This window comes from Papio anubis, chromosome X (genome assembly GCF_008728515.1).
Source record: "Papio anubis isolate 15944 chromosome X, Panubis1.0, whole genome shotgun sequence".
In the NCBI taxonomy this organism is placed as follows: Eukaryota; Metazoa; Chordata; class Mammalia; order Primates; family Cercopithecidae; genus Papio; species Papio anubis.
The window spans coordinates 129,906,288-129,926,709 of NC_044996.1; the positions used below are offsets into that span (position 1 = coordinate 129,906,288).

A 20,422-nucleotide genomic window follows, 5' to 3' on the forward strand; every position below is an offset into this window, starting at 1 on the left:
GAGATCTCCATCAAACTATTTAGCAATGAGTTTGTTACAGTATGTAACCAATATAAATAAGATTTATGAATCAAAAAACAGAAAGAATTGCAAATTATATCCAAGATCATCTTCTTTGATTAAACAAAAAATAGATAATATAATCGAAATGAGAAAATTAATACACGTATTAGAAAATATAAAGAGAACATAGCAACAAAAGTAGATATTTTGTGGGAAATATTCTATAAAGTCCATGAGAATACTAGAAAATCTTAACAGAATATTTTCTTGGAAATTGTGAACAGCCGAAATGGACTCAGAAAGAGGTATAAAACCGGAAATAAATGATCATGTAAGAAGTGAAAAATTTTTGAAGAACTCTTCCTCTAAAACACACATGGTCCAGATTCTTCATCTGTGAACTCTTTATTTCTTATACATTATACGTATTTCTAAACATAGACAATGTTAGAAATCTTTCTGTATCATTTTCAAGATGGTAAAGGCTAGGGAAAAAAAAAAAACCTTCAAGAATCAGCACTTGAAAAGGAACCTACGTGATATTCTTTTAAGAAAATAAGTTTAAAAACCATAGGGGAAAAACCAGGAATTAATTCCAGCAGCATGCTAAAAATAAATTTTTAAAATGTTTTATCTAAGAATTGAATCAATGTGAGAAATGTATTAATGTAGTACACCAAATGGTAAAAATTTTAATAGTGTAAAGGCAGTTGATAAAATGCAACACCAATTACTGAGGAAAATAATTTTTTGTAATTGTAAATATAATGCTTTTAGCACATGACACATCATTTTTAAAGCCACTTGCCAGATTCCATGGAGTAGCAGCATTCCCATTAGAGTAAAGAAGACAACAATGGTGCATCTTATTCCCATCATTATATTACTTTGTTCTGATAGTGCCACTGCAATGAGAAAAAACAACATCCCACAAGAACATATAAAGAGATCCAAGGCTAAGGAAGGCACATTCTAACTATGAAAATATATTAGCATTGGTTATCCATTCTGGTAGTAGTATGGATGTTTTCTACTTTTTTTTTGCTTCTCTATATTGTCTATACAGAATTTCTATTGCTTTTTTCAATCACTTTTAAAATGAGAAAACAAATATTGAAAAATCATAATGAAATAAGAAGAGATTATCTTCCCTTTTCAGATGAATGGCTTACATTGACTAAAACTCAATATTTCACTGTCTTCGATTCTAGTTACATAGATGACTAAAAGGTTATGAAGAAATTTGTCACTTTTAAGAAATGCAAAACTAAAGGAAAGCTGAAGCAGACTTCTATGTTTCTACTCTAGCAGCTGAGGCAGGAGGGTTGCTTGAGCCCAGGAGATTGAGGCTGCACTGACCTAAGATGGTGGCACTGCACTCCAGCCTGGGCGTCACAGCAAGATCCTGTCTCTGTAAAAACAACAATAACAAACAACAACAAAACACAGTTAAGTTCAACGAAGATGACAAAGCTGCATAATAGCATGACCCCAGTTTTGTTTTTAAGAAGAAATGTACATATATTTACACACAAAAGAAAGCACAAGAAAGAAAGGTATATTCCAAATATTTAGAAAACATAACATTGGTCATTCGTTGACACTGGTGGAATTACAGGGGATTTCTACTTTTCTCCTTGTGCTTCTTTGTATTTTCTAAAAAGAATTTCTATTGCTCTTTTAAAAAAGATGATGCAACAAACATTGAGAAACCATCATTCAAAAGAGATTGTCTTCTCAAATGAATGACTTACACTAAGACTCAGTGTTCTATTGTCTTCAACCCTAGTTACATAGATGACTAAGTAAAAGCCAAAGAAAGCCACTTGATACTTTTATGAAGTGTAAGGCTAAAGGAAAACTGAAGCAGATTTCTTATTTCTCATTTATTTGTTTATTTTTGAGATGGAGTCTTGCTCTGTTGCCCTGGCTGGAGTGCAATGGTGCAATCTCGGCTCACTGCAGCCTCCGCCTCCCGGGTTCAAGCAGTTCTCTGCCTCAGCCTCCCGAGTAGCTGGGACTACAGGCGCCTGCCACCACGCCCGGCTGATTATTTGTACTTTTAGTAGAGACGGGATTTCACCATCTTGGCCAGGCTGGTCTTGAACTGCTGACCTCATGATCCACCTGCGTTGGCCTCCCAAAGTGCTGGGATTACAGTTGTGAGCCACTGTGCCCGGCCGCTGAAGTAGATTTCTATGTCCTTAGCATATCTTTCTTCCTTGATGTAAGTAAAATGCTTTGTTATAATCTCTATGTGTATTGACTTTTCCTTCCCATGATGACTTTATCTAGTTTAACATTTCCCAAGATGACTTCATCTAGTCTAGTTTTATTTTTTTCAGATGTTAGCTAGGTGAGCTCTTCCTTCTGGAAATTTCCACTGCACCTAATACAGTGACATTTCTAGGATGGCCGCACTAAGTTGTGGCTGCCTCTCCTTTCAGTACAGCTTTTCCTGACCCCGTGTCCTTGAAACCAAGGTGAAAGAGATGAGAAAAAGCTTCCTCAGCTGGATTTAGCTGACAGACATGGGTCCTTTACAATAAAATACCACCCTTACAAGGAGGGAGAAATGATGTGTTTCTCAAAGTGCTGCAGAAGTCTCATTGTTGATATTTTCCTCATTGTTGCTTTGGAAATTCAATGTTTCTATTTAACACCAGGGTCACCCAATCTAATTCTGCCATTCATGATTTTTGAGGAACGGGGTGGAATTTGGGAACTGAATTTATGAAGAGGCAGAACGGTAGAGAGGAAAGCCCTGACATCAACCTCTGGGCGGGGCATTGATTGGCACCTGTGGAATGCCCACCGGGGAAAGATTCTTTTACACTCATTATCTTAATTCTCAGAGCATCTCTGAGGTTTTGTTGCAACTTCAGGGTTCTTTTTTAACTTTTGTTTTAGGTTCAGGGGTACATGTGCAAGTGTGTTATACAGGTAAATTGTGTGTCACATGAGTTTGGTGTACAGATTATTTTGTCATCCAGATAATAAGCATAGTATTTGATAGGTAGTTTTTCGAGCCTCTCCCTCCTCCCACCCTCTACCCTCAAGTAGGTCCCTGTGTCTGTCGTTCTCTTCTTTGTGTCCATGTGTACTCAATGTTTAGCTCCCACTTATCAGTGAGACTATGTGGTATTTGGTCAATTCCAGTTTTGACCAATGATGACCAGAGACGCAGAGCAGTTGGGTGTGGTGGAGACAGGGTTCAAGTGTACGTCAACCCAGCTGGTAAAGTGACACCCATCCCACTCATCCCATTGCTGCCAATGACTTCAACGCTGGAGCCTCAGTTCCCTCCCATGTGAGATGATGATAACAACAATTGTGAAGTGTCTGAGGATGAGAGAAATAACCCAGTGAAGGTACTTCAGAGTGGGTAGCTTTTAATCACTGTTGTATTGCTGTACTGACCAATGTAGTCAGTAGCCACTTGTGCCTACTTAAATTAAATTAAACAAAAATTCCATTTCTCAGCAACACTAGCTTCATTTCCGGTGCTCAGTGGCCTCCTACCTCTACTAGTTACCATATTGGATAGCACAGATACAGAACATTCCCATCGACACAGAATGTCCCTTGGACAGTGCTGCTGTGTATCATTAACTTTGATTTAATTCAAGTGCCAGACCTCAGGGGTAGACACAATCATTCCCTATGTGTGAATGTGCAGGTACGTGTGCAGTTTTGTTATACAGGTAAATTGTGTGTCACGGGAGTTTGGCGTACAGATTTTGTCATCCAGATAATAAGCATAGTATTCGATAGGTAGTTTTTCGATCCTCTCCCTCCTCCCACCCTCTACCCTCAAGTAGGTAAGAGGAAGCTCTGAAGCTCTCCTGGGATGTTTACCCGCTGTGGTGAGAGTCAGGTGAGGCCCTTCACAGAAGGGCACCCTTTGTTTACCAGAGAGAAAGGAGTCACGTTTGTTTCCTGAATGAAGATAGTCTGTCTATGAACCAGGTATCTCAGCCTCGAAAAGGTGAGAAGTGCATGCCAAGAAAACCTCTAGACAGGACTCAATTCTTCCCATGATGCACCTAACCAGAGAATTGCAGAAGGGGTCGGGGGAGGATTCCAACTGTGAGTCAGCAAAGGAGACATTCTTTTGAGGTAGAGTCAGGGTGGGGAAAACCATTAATCTGTTTTCCAAACAAGTTTTCATAAATAACTGACAGGAGATGGGCTGTTTTTATGGAAGTATTAACCCAAATGATGGGTGTTAATCATTAAACCTTTTAGGTGGTGGCTCGCTTGTTTCTCTGATATTCTAATCCGGGTCACAGAATGGCTAAGGCAGATTTAAGTGCAGCGTGGATTTTTTTTTTTCTCACTTTGCCTTGTGTTTTCCACCCTGAAAGAATGTTGTGGCTGCTCTTTTTTCTGGTGACTGCTATTCATGCTGAACTCTGTCAACCAGGTATGTAGCCTTGAAACTTAAAAATAGATGAACAGTTTTCTACATGTTTGACAAGTCGTTGACTGAAAGAACTCTTTATTTTTCTAAATCTGCAGACATGTTGTGGCTTGAAAGTTGGGGTGGTGAGTGTTTAATGAGTTTGAAAGAAAATATTAAACCGTCTAAGATGATTTAGGTTAAACTTCCAGGAGTATTTGGGGCAGTTTAATTGTAGTTCTGTGTTCCATTAGTTTGAGTTGCATTACATATTAGGATTTTTCAGACTCTGTTTTGGCAGATCTTAATCATCATATACTGCTCTTTCTTTTTTCTTTCTGGCAGGTGCAGCAAATGCTTTTAAAGTGAGACTTAGTATCAGAACAGCTCTGGGAAATAAAGCAGTAAGTGGAGCGCCTGAATGTTCTTTTAAAATTTTGTTTGCTAATAACACTGTGCTTTCTCTAATAATGGGCCTGTCTGCATAGTTACCTTAATCTTGAATAAATTATTTCTAAAGACCTCAAATCTGATCTTCTCTTAAAGATAGATTATAGAATAATATGAATTTTTAATAAAGTAGGTTCGCCTAAAGTATTTAATCGGTGGTGTATGCTAGACAATATGTGAAGTTTTGTGCCACACAAAACAACTTAAAAAACCGGCATCTCAACTCGGGATAGTGAAGCCAAGTGGCCTGACTCAGTCGCTCAGGTCTAGACTGGGTCTACTCCTCACCGTTGTGGTCATTTGAATTTTGTTAGCCTCGATTTTGTACTCATTGAAAAGAAGGGATGGTTCTACCCACATAAAGTCTTTCATAGCACAAAAAATTTCCAATTCGAACATGAAGTTTCTTCAATTATTCTCAATTATCAAAGTAACATATGAAATATATGCTTATGAAATAGAAGTTTAAAAACTAGTCATAGGGCCCATGTGGCTATAGGAATGGTGAAGATCATTGAATTAAAAAGACAGTATTGTCTAATTCTAGTTTCAGTTTCCCAGTGTGGTCTGCAAAATTTTTTCCCCAATAGAAGTTGGTGTTAAGATGTCTCAGGCTGGAAACAGAAAAAAGAGTGCTAAAGAAACTTAGAGGTATTCTGTTTGCAGGCCAATTCATCAATTTGTTATTTTATTATTTACTCAATGGGTAAAGATTGTTGTAACAGCCAGCATTTATTGAGAACTTATCTTACTTTCTAGCTGGGGCTCTTCTAAGCACCTTACTCCTATCAAATCATGTAGCCCTCACAACAATGCTTTGAGGAAGGTAGTAGTACAGGTGTTCGTATTCCCACTGAATGGATGGGAAAACTGAGGTTCAAAGAAATTAAGTAACATGCTCAATATTTCAAGTCATCAAGTGGCAGAAGTAAGATTTGAGCCCAGGCAGTCTGAGTGCAGAATACGCTGTCTCTACTAGTGTGCATGGTTGGCCATCCCAGTATCCTCTAATAGCAGGTACCATGCTGAATGCTGGGATGTAATGGTGATTAAGGCTTGACTTTACCCTTGTGGAGCTTATAGTAGTAGTAGAATTGGTAATCTATTAAATATTCAGTAAACCAAATGCAAATGTGCAATCTTGACAAGTATTACGGGAAGAATTACAAGGGCACTTCGGCTTTGTCAAGGGCCACAATACCTGGCGCTTACTGTGACATCTGAAGCATGAGTTGAAGTGAACCAGGAAATGAAAGAAGGAAAGGCAGAGGGAACAGCATGTGCAAAGGTTTATCCCAGGAAGGATCTTGGTGAGAGTAAAGGTTAGAAAGAGGGCAGAAATATCTGGAATTGGGGCAATGAGGAGGAACGTGGCAGGTGATGAGCTTAGAGAGAGAGGAGCGGGAAGGCCAAGGAATATGTGGGCTGTGTTAGGGAGTTTCGTTTTGAGATGTAGGGAGTGTTCAAGAGCATCAAATGCTGTTGAAAGGCCAAGCCAGAAAGCGACTGAAAAATGCTGATTGTGTTAGACAACGTGGAGGTCAATGGTGATTTTAGAAAGAGCTCTTTTCATGGGGTGGAGTTGCTGGAAGACAGGTAGTGGGAAGTTAAAAAATAAATGAGTGGTGAACATGTTGAAACAGATGTGTGGACAACTCCTGGGAGAATTTTGGCTGTGAAGGGCAAGAAAGAGACAGCAGTAGGTAGAAGAAAGGAAGACTGAGTAAAGTGGTTTGTTTTTGCTGTTGCTTTAATGGGAAAGTGTTGAGCTTGTTTAAAAGACAATGAAGAGACTCCAGTCAGAGTTAAATACACAGAAAGGAGGGGAACTGATATTGTTTAGATCTGAGAAGGGCAGAGGAGAAGCATTCCTAATATAAGTGACGGAAATGGCCACTGATAGGCATAGTTCTGTCTGGCACTTCAGGAGAGGAGGCGGCTAAGACATGTGTCTATGGAGGAAGTGTTGTATCTTGATGTCAGGAGGATGGGAGAGTTGAAATTGATGAGCTATATCTATAAATTATGAAGCAAAACCATTTAATGAGAGTGAGGTTTGAGGGAAAACTTTGGAAAAAATGGTAAAAAAAAAAAAAAACAAAAAACGTTGACCATCAGTTCTCTCTCTAGAGAGAGGTTTGAAATAGTTATGTGACCCAGGAGAAAGAGAACTGGTGGTGAAACCTTAGGGATTACCAGGCAATTTGGGGGTAGGTCATCATGAATTTAGAGTTAAACCAACTAACCTTGCTTTGTAATTTTCTCTAGTTATGCCAATAACTTACCTAAAATGTGGGGTTAGCCATGGTTTGAGTGTTCTTAGATGTGTGCAAAAAGCAAGGTGAGCTGGGACATTTAAGGTCCTGGCACATGTTATTGAAATGAAGAACCAAGGAATCTGAACTGGTAGATAAATATATGCAATTAACTTGTACCACTTGGTCTGTGAAGCCACATGTGGGATATAAAGATGTGTTCAATTTCACATTGAGCACCTATTATGTGTCAAGTATATGCACAACAGGTAGGTAAGCTGCTATGGACATTCTTATGTATGTATTTTCCATATGCTTTCTTTTTTGGGAGTATTTACCCAGGAGTAGATTAATGGATTATAAAGTACACAAATGTTTAGCCTTAGTAACTCTTACCTTATCCTCTCTTAAGTTGTACATTTTCTCATTAGTATATGTGCCCAATTCCTTTTATAAATGGAGGCTGTCTCTTTGAAGTATTTGAATGCCCTAGGAGAAATACACTACATCCAGTGCACAAGCTTTCAATCCTTTCACACTTGCCCAAGATAAGTTGGTTCCACTGGCAGGATACCCAACCCAATCTAGAACTGCATCAGTCCTGTTCTGATCTAAATAGCTTGGAGCTTTGTTCTGTGACCAAAATTGGACTCCTACCCAGCCAGCTTAAGCTCTTGTTTTTGAGACGGACAAATGGAAGAACAGGAGATCAGGTCAAGTTGTTGCCAAGATCTGAAAAGCAACTGAAATTCATGTCCCAGGGAGAACTGGCTAACATCTTTGTTTTCATTTTCTGCACTGAGCTTATTATTCTCGTTTGTTCTTGAGCAGGCTTATTCCTCGTGTCTGCATTCTGTTAATAAGGCTTCCCTGTCTGAATAGTGTTTCTGCACTATTTTTAATCAGATCCATTTCTTCTTCATGTTTTATTCATTTATTATTAGGTTAGATCATAGCTACTCTTATTCTGAATAAAATTAATTTTGGAAACAAATGCATTATCAAAAACAAAGAGCTATGCCATGAATCAGTTACTTTTAAACTTTCATAGTATAATATCAAACGAAAAGTTCACATTGAAAGATTGAAGGAGCACTTCAAATAAGACCTAAAGTTGACATTAAAATGCAGTATTTAACATTTGCATGTGAGAAAAGTGATTTTTCCATTTCCATTTTCTGTTGTTGTTGTTGTTGGAGACAGGGTCTCACTCTGTCATCCAGGTTGGAGTGCGGTGGCATGATCTTGGCTCACTGCAACCTCCACTTCTCAGGTTCAAGCAATCTTCCTGCCTTAGCCTCCTGAGTAGCTGGGACAACAGACACATGCCACCACGCCCGGCTAATTTTTTTTTTTTTTTTTTTTGGTAGAGATGGGTTTCACTATGTTGCCCAGGCTAGTCTTGAGCTCCTGGGCTCAAGTGATCCACCCATCTTGACCTTCCAAAGTGTTACAGGCTTGAGCTCCACTCCTGTCCCCCTTTTCTGTTCTTTATGGTAGCATCTTACAGCAGAGTTACATAAAGTGGTACTGAAGGAGAAAACGGTGAAGTGGAAGAAGCAACTGAAGAAAGTTTAAGGTTCTATGTTACAGAGACCAAGGCAGGAGGATCACTTAAGGCCACACATTTGAGACCAGCCTGGACAGCACAGCAAGACCCCATCCCTCCTCCTTTCCAAAAAAAGAATATGTTATGAAAATATTTAGGAGAAAGGAAAAAGTACAGCACAGTCATAAACCTTATCCAGAGAAGGTAACTGAGTAATATATTTTTTGTTGTTGTTATTTAGGAGTCATTTGTTTTTACTTACTATCCTCACTGCCACCAAAGAGGAGAAAGGCAGTAACGGAAAAATATGTTTCCCCATCCCAGAGTGAAACTCCAATCCTGACAATGTCCTTGTGATATACTAACCCCCACCATCACCAAGTTCTTCCCCTCAGCTTTTGCCACTTTCTCCCTTCCTGCTTCTGCTTTAGTTGCTACCTTCCTTGGTGGTCCTTAAACAGCTCAGTTTTTTTTTTTTTTTGCCTCAGGCTTTTTGCATTTGCTGCATTAAGGAGCAGAGTGAGTCAAATATACTATATTAATTTGCTAGGGTTGCCATAACAGAGTAACACAGACTGGGTGCCTTACACAACAGAAGTTTATTTTCTCTCAGTTCTGGAAGTCAAGATGTCACAGGATTGATTCCTTCTGAGGGCTGTGAGGGAAGGATCTGTTCCAGGCCTCTCTCTTTGGCCTGTATGTAGATGGCCGTCTTCTCTCTGTGTCTTCATATCATCTTCCCTCTGTGTCCAAATTTCCTCTTCTGAGGACACCAGTCATAGTGGATTAGGGCCCACTCCAACAACTTCATTTTAACTTAATCACCACTGCAAAGACCCTGTCTCCAAATAGAGTTACATTCTGAGGTATTGCAAGTTAGGACTTCAACATGACATTTTTTTGGTGAGGACAAAATTCAGCCCATAATATGCACACACATTCAAGTTTCTGGCTAAGAAAATTTTTTAAAAATTGTACTGATGTTAATAAAGGCAACTGGGAAGGAGTTTATGAGGGAAAAGAGAAAGGGAGGAAGGAAATGAAAATGGACTATATATGGCCAGGATGAAATGTCCAAATGCCCTGTTTGTTGGCTGGCTACTGATGCTGCAGGTTCTTAGGAAGATAGTGCAACAGCAGATACACCAAACTTAGAATGTCCAAGAAACCCTACCCCAAACGTTATGGGGATATAATTTATCATGGTCTCCAGTATCTAATGTATGAGAAAGCAGGGTGTGTGTGTGTGTGTGTGTGTGTGTGTGTGTGTGTGTGTGTAGAGAGAGCGAGAGGGAGGGAGAACCACTGTGGGTACAGTTAGAACCAATGGACCATATTTACCCCCATACACTTTGTTTTCCTTCTCTTTCAGTATGCCTGGGATACCAGTGAAGAATATCTCTTCAAAGCGATGGTAGCTTTCTCCATGAGAAAAGTTCCCAACAGAGAAGCAACAGAGTAAGCAAATAATGAGAAATCTTAACTGATTATTTACAGTATTATTTGAGATAGTGCATTATTTCAAACCTTGATCTTGAAAATATTAAGCTAATTTTTCGAAGAGATTCACATTTTTACTAAACTTAAAAATAACTTTTATAATCTAACTCATTTTATAGTTTATATCATGTTCCAACAATGCTCTTTGTTTAATAGGTAATATGAAGATAAATATCCCTCAAAATTGCAGGTATATATCCTAAGCTTTCTACATTTCTATTGTGTGTGTGTATATACATATATGTATATATAATTTTTCTTGCAGATAGATACCAAAGAATTTTACTCTTATTTTGAAAATAACCTAAGTGTGTATAAGTTCTTTCCACTCTTGGTATTTATCATAGTACCTTGTTTATTTTCTTAAAAGCACTTAATATGACTTTTAATAATTTTATATTTTTGTCTATTCTTCTGGAGGAATCTTCTCTATGATGTTTCCTTCTTTCTCTATTTGTGGTGAGGGTAACATTCCTGGTCTGTCTCTATTCCCTTCTTCACTCCTCCCCTTGAGAGGTAAATTGACTTATGTGATTGGTGAGCTGCAAGGAGAACCTGGGCATGGATTCCTTTCTCCTTATGAGGTAGCCATCCCCAAATGATAGCAGGCATCTCTCGTACAACTCCCTAGCTAAGTACAGAACCAGGCCCTGCATGCACAGGTACATACACCCTAAGGCTGTACTTGCGGTTTGCAGCTGAGGAGTGTTTAGATTAGTAGGTGCCATGTTATTTGGGGGGTTAAATATTGTGTGTATTACTCCAGTACAGGACAATACCTGCCTCAGTTATGCTCTACTTGAGACACTGGAGGTGAATATATTTATTTCAGGATTTTTTTTAAATTAGGAAGAAAATTTGCCCGCTGATTAAAGTCATATCCTCCAAACTAGCCTTTTATTTTGGTCTCCCATCTGTACAATGTTTTGTCTTCATTCTATAATAATTCAAGGCCCAGTATAGATGATTACTATTAATTGGTCTCCCTCACATCCATAATATCTGATGCATGGGATATGAATATAAAGAATGAAACAGAAGAGTGGAGTTTGAGGGAGCAAAATGAACACATACATATTTGTGTATACCCACATGTGTATTTTTAATATACATATTTTAAATAACATATTAACATGATTTAAAAAATGAAAAGAAGGTATATAATAAAACAAAGCCTCGCCCTAAATTCTACTCCTGTTTTATAGATCTTAAAATTATATATATTGTACTTCATGCCATTAAACTGCAGCATTCTTTCACAACTATTTATAATAACTTTTTTCAATAAAAATAAGGTGATTACATTACAAAAAATTGAACAGAGAAAAAAATAAGAAGAAAAGCCACTGGTTATCTCACAATGGTAACCCCTTAAATATTCTCTTTATATTTTCTTCTAGCCCTTCTTGTAAGCAAGTTTTATACATTGCTGTGTTCATGGCACTGTTAGTTCCTTTAAATGATCACGTTTCACCTAGTACATGACTAAGTTAAATTAAGTGTTTCCATTCTTAGAAAAATTTAATTTAAATATATAACATTTCAGATTGATTCTTGGGAGTTTACCTTTAAAATATCTTCCTTCAGAATCTGGAGCATTGTAGGAGTCTGTGAATATCTGATCTAGTTTATTTGAAAGGTTGTTTGACTTACAACTGGGCACTGGGGCTGGGTACAGTGGCTCACACCTCCAATCCCAAAACTTTGGGAGGCCGAGGCAGGTAGATCACTTGAGCCCAGGAGTTCGAAACCAGCCTGGGCAACATGGGCAACCTGGTGAAACCTCGTCTCTACAAAAAATGCAAAAATTAGCTGGGCATGGTGGCACACACCTATAGTCCCAGCTACTTGGGAGACTGAGATCACTTGAGCACAGGAGTTTGAGGCTGTGGTGAACTATGATGGTGCCACTGCACTCCAGCCTGGGCGACAGAGTGAGACTCTGTCTCAAAAAAAAAAAAAAAGAAAAGAAAAGAATTGGGTACACTGGATACATATTGGGTTGGTGCAAAAGTAATTGTGGTTTTTGCCATTGAAAGTAGTGGCACCTTCAACAAAAGTAGAAGCTTTTGTTGCCAGTGTCAGTTGTAAAAATCAAAACTGCAAAGCTAGACTGAAGATCAGTACACATTTTTCTGTAAAGAGTCAGGCAGTATGAGTCCTGGTGATACTGCTATCAAGGGGATGAATTGACAAGCGAGATGTGTTTAAGATGCAATTCAGCTGCTGGCCTGGATTCCACATGCACTGCCATATTGGAAGCTGCACCCCTACATGAAGAGCTATGGGAAAGGGCACCACATAATGCAAGATTGGATTGAAAATAGCTTTGCGGAGAGGCTGCTTCTCTTCAGTGTGGCAGGTGGATGGAAGACACCAGTAGCTTGGCATATGGGTTAAGTTTTAAAGCCGCCTTCCAGAAATCTTTTGGTGCCAATGTGGGCAGACTGAAGGAGTGTGGCAAATATTCCTTTCCAGGATAGCTTCAGGATCCAAGTTTTGGGAACTGGCTGTTTATTGTCTCCCCTGCCCACCATTGTTTATCCACTAATATTGCAGAAAACTGTAAAGTACAAAGAATAAACCAAATCACATGAATTAAAAACAAAGATATTCAAGTAATTAACAGAGTAATGAATAGTCTCACTTTCATCCCACCTTTTACCCAGGGCGATATCTACAACATCTCTTATATCAAGTTTGATCACCACCAATGATACAAAGCTCATTGTCTCCTGAGCATGCCTCTTCCTATTTGGAAACATACAATTGGCATATACTTACAGTAGAAGCTTGCTTGGCTCTGAAAAAGGAAGTGATGTCTTGTTGGAGAGCTAATCTGGTCCAGTTACCATTACCGCAGGCAGGCAGTGGAAGAGAAGCCAGGGATTCCCTAAGAGGATCGGAGAGGATTAGGGTGTGGGCTTGCAGAGAGGGCTGTGGCATTTCCACTCCGTTAGGACTTGAACAGGGCTGGGAATGGGTTCCTGTGCAGATTCCCCAGTGCAGCCAGCCAGGGTGTTGACAAGTGAGTTCATGCTGATGAGTTGGTCCCCATTCCTTACGAGTGATGATGTGTTTGGAGTGATATTCTTGTTTGCATCCCTGCCTACCTCAAGTCAGGTAGAGAAGCGCTCATAGAGGATACAGTTGTCTTTAAGAAGGGAGACTGGCATATTTTTTTCTGGAGGGATGCTCCCCAACTTACAGACATTCTCAGGACCCCCTCAAGTTGCCACTACAGTAGCAGTAGCTGGAGTTCTAGAGAATATGATGGTGTCCCTAGCAACTGAGAGTGTGCCTGGAACAGAAACTGGTGGCTACCTCTTAGCCGGAGAAGTCTCATGGTGGAAGGCTGGCTTGAGCGCCTGTAACTGGGGAGAGAAAGAGAGCAGTTTTCTGAGCAGTCTGCACTTGAATATATTCCTGGGGCCAAGCAGGGGCTTTGGAAGGGAACAGGATAGAGTCACTGCCTATTGGGCCCATGTCCTTAAGTGAGACAGGGCAAGGCAAGGCAGCAGAGTGAGGCTGGAGGCGTACACCCCTGGAGGCAGAGCTGAGATGGGGTGGAGGAAGTCAGTCAGAGCATGTCACCCATGTTAGGGGAAGATGCAGTGCAGAGGTCCCGGGAGGGGCCCCCGAAGGCTCCACAGGAGCATTCTGAGTGGAGAGCATCTGGACGCCCGCCACCACAGAGGACCCCTCACAGCAGGGGGAACCACAAGGGCCCTGATCCAGGAAGAAGAATTTGACCTTTCTTTATCTATCTCATGCCCCCATCATCTTGCTTTCCTGTCCCTAAGCGAGGAGAATGAAGCATGGTGGAGGGGAGCACAGGCAGGGAGGGAGTGGAGCCCGGAGCAAATGGCTGGAGCCCGCCACCCAGGTGCCTGCTCTGGCCAGAACTGCTGGAAGGAGAGCAGCTGTAGGTGAGAGGCAGGAAGGCAGCTTTGGTTAGACTGGCCTGGATGCCTCAGTAGCCAGAAGTGACAGGAAAGCCACACCATCTGCCCCAGATGCTGTCAAGAGGCGAGGAGAAGGAGTGACAGAGTGCCCAAAAGGAACAGTGTGAGCAACATCAACCTCTTCCTTCACTGCTGTCCACGAGGTCAGCCCGTGGAACTACATTGCTGTGGCTGGAGCCACAGGATCAAGTGACCTCTGCTGAAAGCCTGCTATGTGCTGGGCCCTGAGATTCGAATGAGGGCTAAGACCAGGTCCCACACTGCACCAGGCCCACACCCAAGAACCTAGCCCTGGTAGACATTGTAGAAAGATAGACCAAATGTGACAGCCACAAGACAACTCTTTCAAAATCATCATTCACAGTTTCTGATATTAAATGCTTTTTTTTTTTGCTATTGCTGTATTTTTTTTAGAAGCAGAATGAGAGATAGATGGAAAAATGAAGTTAAGAGAAAGCTCTGGTTTCATTAGTTGAGGTTACTTGAGGTTTTCCTGGAACTTGGATTGAAGATGGCAACCAAGTGTTTTCAACTGTTTACAATATGATTTAGGCCAGATTTACTAAAACAGTTTCACAAGAATTTTAAAATGTTGAAAGGAATTTCTAAGGAAGCTATAATCTAATCCAAGGTTTAGTCGAATTCCCAGGTCAACTGGAAAGTTAATATGCCTAGTTTACTCAAACATCAACTTTTAGGTAATTTATCATTTTTAGCAAGAAAGGTAAAGTCTAACTCAGGCAAGTCTTTCTCTTTCTGAGTTAAATGGTGTAGGACATGTAATGGATTTCTCCTTCTGCCTAATTATTCAAGGATAAGTCTTGTGATCTAAAAAGGAACAACGTGCTGTTGTATCCACGGTAAGGGGATTAACGGTCTTGTGCTTGTAAAACAGCAGCCCAGCACCTGTTTAGTCCTTTTGATTTCCAGAAACAAGAGCCAGAAGGCCGGGCGCGGTGGCTCAAGCCTGTAATCCCAGCACTTTGGGAGGCCGAGACGGGCGGATCACGAGGTCAGGAGATCGAGACCATCCTGGCTAACACGGTGAAACCCCGTCTCTACTAAAAAATACAAAAAACTAGCCGGGCGAGGCGGCGGGCGCCTGTAGTCCCAGCTACTCGGGAGGCTGAGGCAGGAGAATGGCGTGAACCCGGGAGGCGGAGCTTGCAGTGAGCTGAGATCCGGCCACTGCACTCCAGCCTGGGCGACAAAGCCAGACTCCGTCTCAAAAAAAAAAAAAAAAAAAACAAGAGCCAGATTCTTGCCACTCTTTGGAAGCAATTGGCCCTGTCTGGCGCCATTGATGAAAAATGGCAGTGGAGCCAATTCTTAGAGAAACCTTCAGACCAGGGCTTTCCATACTTGAGGAAAAAGAGTAAACATTTTTACCTCTTTTTCATGATTTGCTGAAAGAAGTCACTTATGTATGAATTAATATAATTTCTTGGTAAAAAAAATTGGTCAAAATGATTATTAAAGTGAATTCAAATAATTCCACCAGCCCACTGGCTGCTCTGAAAAGCCATATTTGCATTGTTTCTGGGTTTGGCTTCCCACTTGCTGCAGCCACACCCGCGCTTCTCGGACTCTGCATTATTGCCAGTCCCCAAACTCGGTTTCTTTTTAGTCCACTGCATTGGTTACTGGTGTGCCCCACCATATTAGATGCAACTGTGGACACCAGCTCCAAGATCATCACCAAGATCTTAGAAGAAAGAAGTTGTGGAGGAGGCAGAGGAGGGAAGAGATGGTCCCGGTAATGGGAACGCTAATGAGGAAAATGGGAAGCAGGAGGCTGACAGTGAGGTAGAAGGATAGGAAGAATATGGGGAGGAAAAGGAGGAGGAAGAAGGTGATGGTGAGGAACAGGATGAAGATGAAGATGAGGCAGCTGAGGCTGCTATGGGAAAATGGGCAGTTGAAGATGCTGAGGATGACAACGTTGATACCAAGAAGCAGAAGACTGATGAAGATGACTAGACTGCAAAAAAGGAAAAGTTAAAAAAAAAAAAGAAAAAGAGAAAAGGCCACCGTCATCCATTCACCCTGTCTCAGAATCTAAGTGAAGTCATCTTTAAGTAGAGAGGCCTGCCGGGCAATGCCACCTTCAGGTGACAAGCACTCTTCAGCACCCAACCCAAACCACAAGAATTTGCAACAGGGGAGGAAAAAAAAGAACCAAACTTCCAAAGCCCAGCTTTTTTCCTTAAAAGTACTTCAAGATAAAAATTGGTTCCTATTTTTTTTACACTGTTTATTTATTTATTTATTCATTTTGAGATGGAGTCTCACTGTCACCCAGGGTGGAGTGCAGTGGCGCTATCTTGGCTCACTGCAACCTCCACCTCCTCGGTTAAAGCAGTTCTCCCGCCTCAGCCTCCCAAGTAGCAAGGATTACAGGCGCCTGCCACAACGCCTGGCTAATTTTTGTATTTTTAGTAGAGACGGGGTTTCACCATGTTGGCCAGGCTGTCTCGAACTCCTGACCTCAGGTGATCTGCCTGCCTCAGCCTCGAGAGTCCTGGGATTACAGGCGTGAGCCACTGCGCCCGACAATACTTTTCATTTTCATTGTATATTTTTGTACATATTGTTAGGGGTCAGCCATTTTTAATGCTCTCAAATGATCAAACCAGCCGTCAGAGCTTTCTCCGTCTTACTTCTGACTTGTGGTGTGACCATGTTCATGATACGGTTCAAAATAAAAACAAACATTGAAGAAAAGCAAAACAACAACAACAAATCTTATTCCGAGTGTTCCAGTATCTTTTATTATGTATGAACTTAGTGGTACTATAAGTTTGTATGAGATGGTTAAAAAGGCCAAAGATAAAAGGTTTCTCACTCCCCTCCCTGCCTTTTTTTTTTTTTTTTTTTTTTTGTCTGTGAAGTTGCTGTTAATTTTTTTGGCCTCTTTGATGTATGTGTGAAACAATATGATGAACAATAAATTGGAATTTTGTTTCACTGAGTTGCTCTAACAACAGCAAAAAATAATTCCATTGGACTCATTCATATTTAAAATCTTGAAAATGTAGGATTTTTATTGAGTTGTGCTAATGGCATTTCAGTTTATTTATGACATCAAAACATGCTTTAAAAAGACATGTTTAGCTCAAGAAATGCTTGTTGGTCGATCAACTTTTCATTCGGTACAAATCTTGGAGGACATTCAATGTAGTCACATTTGGAAGAAAGGCCATGGAGAAGTCACATTAGTTGCACATAATCTATAATTGGAAGAAATTTGTGTCCTTTGGTTCCTTAATACATAAATTACAGAACCATGTACAGTCATTCTTCATGTTACTTCCTTTTTAGCACCAACTTTCTGCCCTCACATTTACAGTTCTTGGCTACTTCCATCTACAGTATATTCAGGATTCTTCTTTTACCAGAGAGTTCTGTGTGCTATTTTGTTGTCTGAGTATTTGTAGGTGAGTAGACAAAGTTTTGGAAAAGTAACCTCCTTCCTTCCCTGCCTCTCTTTTCTGTTATTACAGCCCTGGACCAATTTATTTCCTCAATTTGTCTCTCTAGGAATGATGTCAGAAGCACTGAGATGTTAACCTTTTGTCATCCATCCGTTTGTCTCCCCAATCACTTACTGAATGGTCCACGTGGGCCAAGCTTCAGGAATGCAGGGGCTTACAGCACAGGACAGACTTGGGCCTCATGTCCTCATGTCCCAGGGCACAGAGAAATCTGCTGTAAATGGACAAAGTATTTGATAGTCTCCCTAGTGACCCTGCAACTGATCAAATTAAAACAGGTGCTCTTTGCTTGGAGATCATGAAGTTCAAATCAGGGCAGGGATTAGAGACCCTTCTGACAAAGAATGCAGACAAGCCATGTGAAATCTAGAAGCTCTTTGTCCTCCCCATGTCCTGGGTCTATTCTCACACAGGGCATGGAACTATGTGCAACTTCTGCCACCGTGGGGGTTACTGGCTTCCACTTTGGTATTTAATGCTCTGGTGGGCTCAAGACTCTGGTCTTGGTTTTCAGAAGTCTTAGCATCACTAAATTCCTGCATGGGATGGGGCACGGAATCTAAATGCCGCTGTAGTAGGAACTCTTTTCCTAACCATATCCCTAACCATATTGGCGAATCAAGGTTAGCTCTTAGTAAACAGTTGTGAGTGAATGAAGCATGTTTAACATCCTGGCTCTTAAACCAGCGGCCTGTCTATTGAGGTGCAGTGGACACAAGAAAACCGTGCCCCCCATCCCCCCAATTTCTTTCTCTTTTTCACCTCAGTCCCACAGGAGGATGCTCCTATGGTGGACTTGGCACACAATGGCCAGAGTAGAAGCAGTTCCCTGTTGCCTGGGTGTTAGCTCTTGCTGGACCTCGGTTTCTTACCCTTGGGGAGGCCAAGACATCGGTTAGTTTCTGAAAGCATCATCCGAGCAAGTAGGAAGCGCCAGCCCAGAGTGTGTCTCCATCTTCATATACAGCCTTGGCTGTCTTCAGAGCAGGGCTAGGCTTTCCCCTGGTTCCCTTCCCACAACATTGCTACTGTGGGAAGTGGGCTTATTAATTCCTAGTTCAACTGCCTGTATGTGAACAAAATATAAACACATCTGTAGAGTTATATATCTGTGGGTGACATTTGTTGAACATTAGGTTACCTTTTTGTTTGCTTAGAATCTTAAGAGGAGTTACATATTTGGGCAGAACCATCATGTACGAAGGACACAACATTCTCCTGTTGAAGAAGACCACAAACAGCCAAAACTATTTACCTTTTCTCTTTATATCAATCTTAGAGAAATGACGCTTAAGACACTAGTACGAGGGAAGTAATCATAATGAATAATTTTACATCTGAATGTATAACAGAAAGAACTTTTTAAAATTTCACGTAACTATTAATACTATCCTTTTGCTGGTGGGTACCAGTATCTTGCATTTGAATACAGCTTTCTTAATTTCAAAAAAAATTTTTAAATCTGTTATCTCCTTACCAGTGAAGCTAGTCAAGAGTATTAAAACATTGCCTAGTTTTTATTTTTCTTGTAGATACTTTTACTGTGCCCAGGCAACTTTTAAAATAACTGCTTTGCTCTTATATGTATGTGTATGTCTGTGTATTTAATTAAAAAAAAAGATTTACAAATAGTTACAAAGTTAATACAGAGAGGCCCTATGTACCAGTGGTTCTCAACACTTGGTGGGGGGATTCCCCCCAATTGCTCCAAAGGATATCTGGCAATTTCTGGAGACATTTTGGTTTTCACAATTGGATATGCTACTGGCATCTAGTATATAGAGGCTAGGGATGCTGCTATATATCATACAAAACCGTAGACAGTCCCTGACAACCTAGAATTATCCAGGCTAAAATGTTAATAGTGCTTGGGTTGAGAAACCCTGCTCTAACCCCATTTCCCTGATGATATCATGTTAAATAGCCACGGTAGATTTATCCCAACAAAGAAATTCACGTTGGTTCAATTTTTCAACTAATGTCCTTTTTCTATTTCAGAATCTATTTCTCCTTAGTCTGATCCACTCTGTGACACTTTCTCTGTCTTTCTTTGTTTTCATGACCTTGAAACTTTTGAAGAGATTTAGAAATGTTTCTTACTTGGTACTGACCCTCCCCGCCCTGCCACCCATGGAGTATAAGGAAATGGGATCTGTTTGGGGGTTATATCTATGACTGTAGAGTGCTGTGGCATTTAAAGGGTGGGGAAGAGAGATAATCAGTGTGGCACATGGCTCAAGACAGTCCCCCATAACATTCCCACCCAAAATGCCAACAGCACACCCCCGTTGACACACTAAGAACTCAAGCCTTTCCTAGTAACTCATAGACAGTGAAATGATTGTCTCAAGACCACCATTTGGCAGGTAGTAAATTTCAAAATAAAAGCTTTGTTTTTAGAGTTTCAGTCCAGGAACTTTTTCTAACAATAACTGTCTCCATTGAAAATGTAAGGTTTAATATTTTCAGCAAAAATGTTAATCTTTTGGAAATCTTTATTTCTAAGTAGATAAAATATTTTCATTTTATTTGCTGAGGGTAATGTATTAAAGTATGAGTTGCCACCCATTGGAAACTTGAATAAATTTAAAGAACTTGAATTCATGGTATAGTTCCATAGTGATGGGGACAGAGGAAAGTATTTGGGGCCATAGTTGTGTTGATGGAGTTGTACGCCCTCCCTTTTTTTTTCTTTATAGTACTTACTCCACACCTCCACAGTGTATGCATTTATTTACTTGTTTATCTTTTGTCTCCACCTCCTTAGCAAGCTCCATGAGATAAAGGACTTTGTTTACAGCTGT

At 40.5% G+C, this 20,422-nt stretch overlaps 1 protein-coding gene and 1 pseudogene across 1 annotated transcript in view; both read left to right on the top strand.

The window, feature by feature from the left end:
- The first annotated feature begins 4,119 nt into the window (after positions 1-4,119).
- Positions 4,120-20,422, top strand: part of CLTRN (collectrin, amino acid transport regulator) — a 38,394-nt gene continuing 22,091 nt past the window's right edge. Inside the window, exons 1-3 of the mRNA XM_003917440.3 lie at positions 4,120-4,429; positions 4,751-4,809; positions 10,032-10,117. Coding sequence (XP_003917489.2) covers positions 4,297-4,429; positions 4,751-4,809; positions 10,032-10,117 — 278 coding nt within the window. The 5' untranslated portion in view covers positions 4,120-4,296. The remainder of the gene's footprint in view (positions 4,430-4,750; positions 4,810-10,031; positions 10,118-20,422) is intronic.
- Positions 15,358-16,422, top strand: LOC103880657 (annotated as a pseudogene).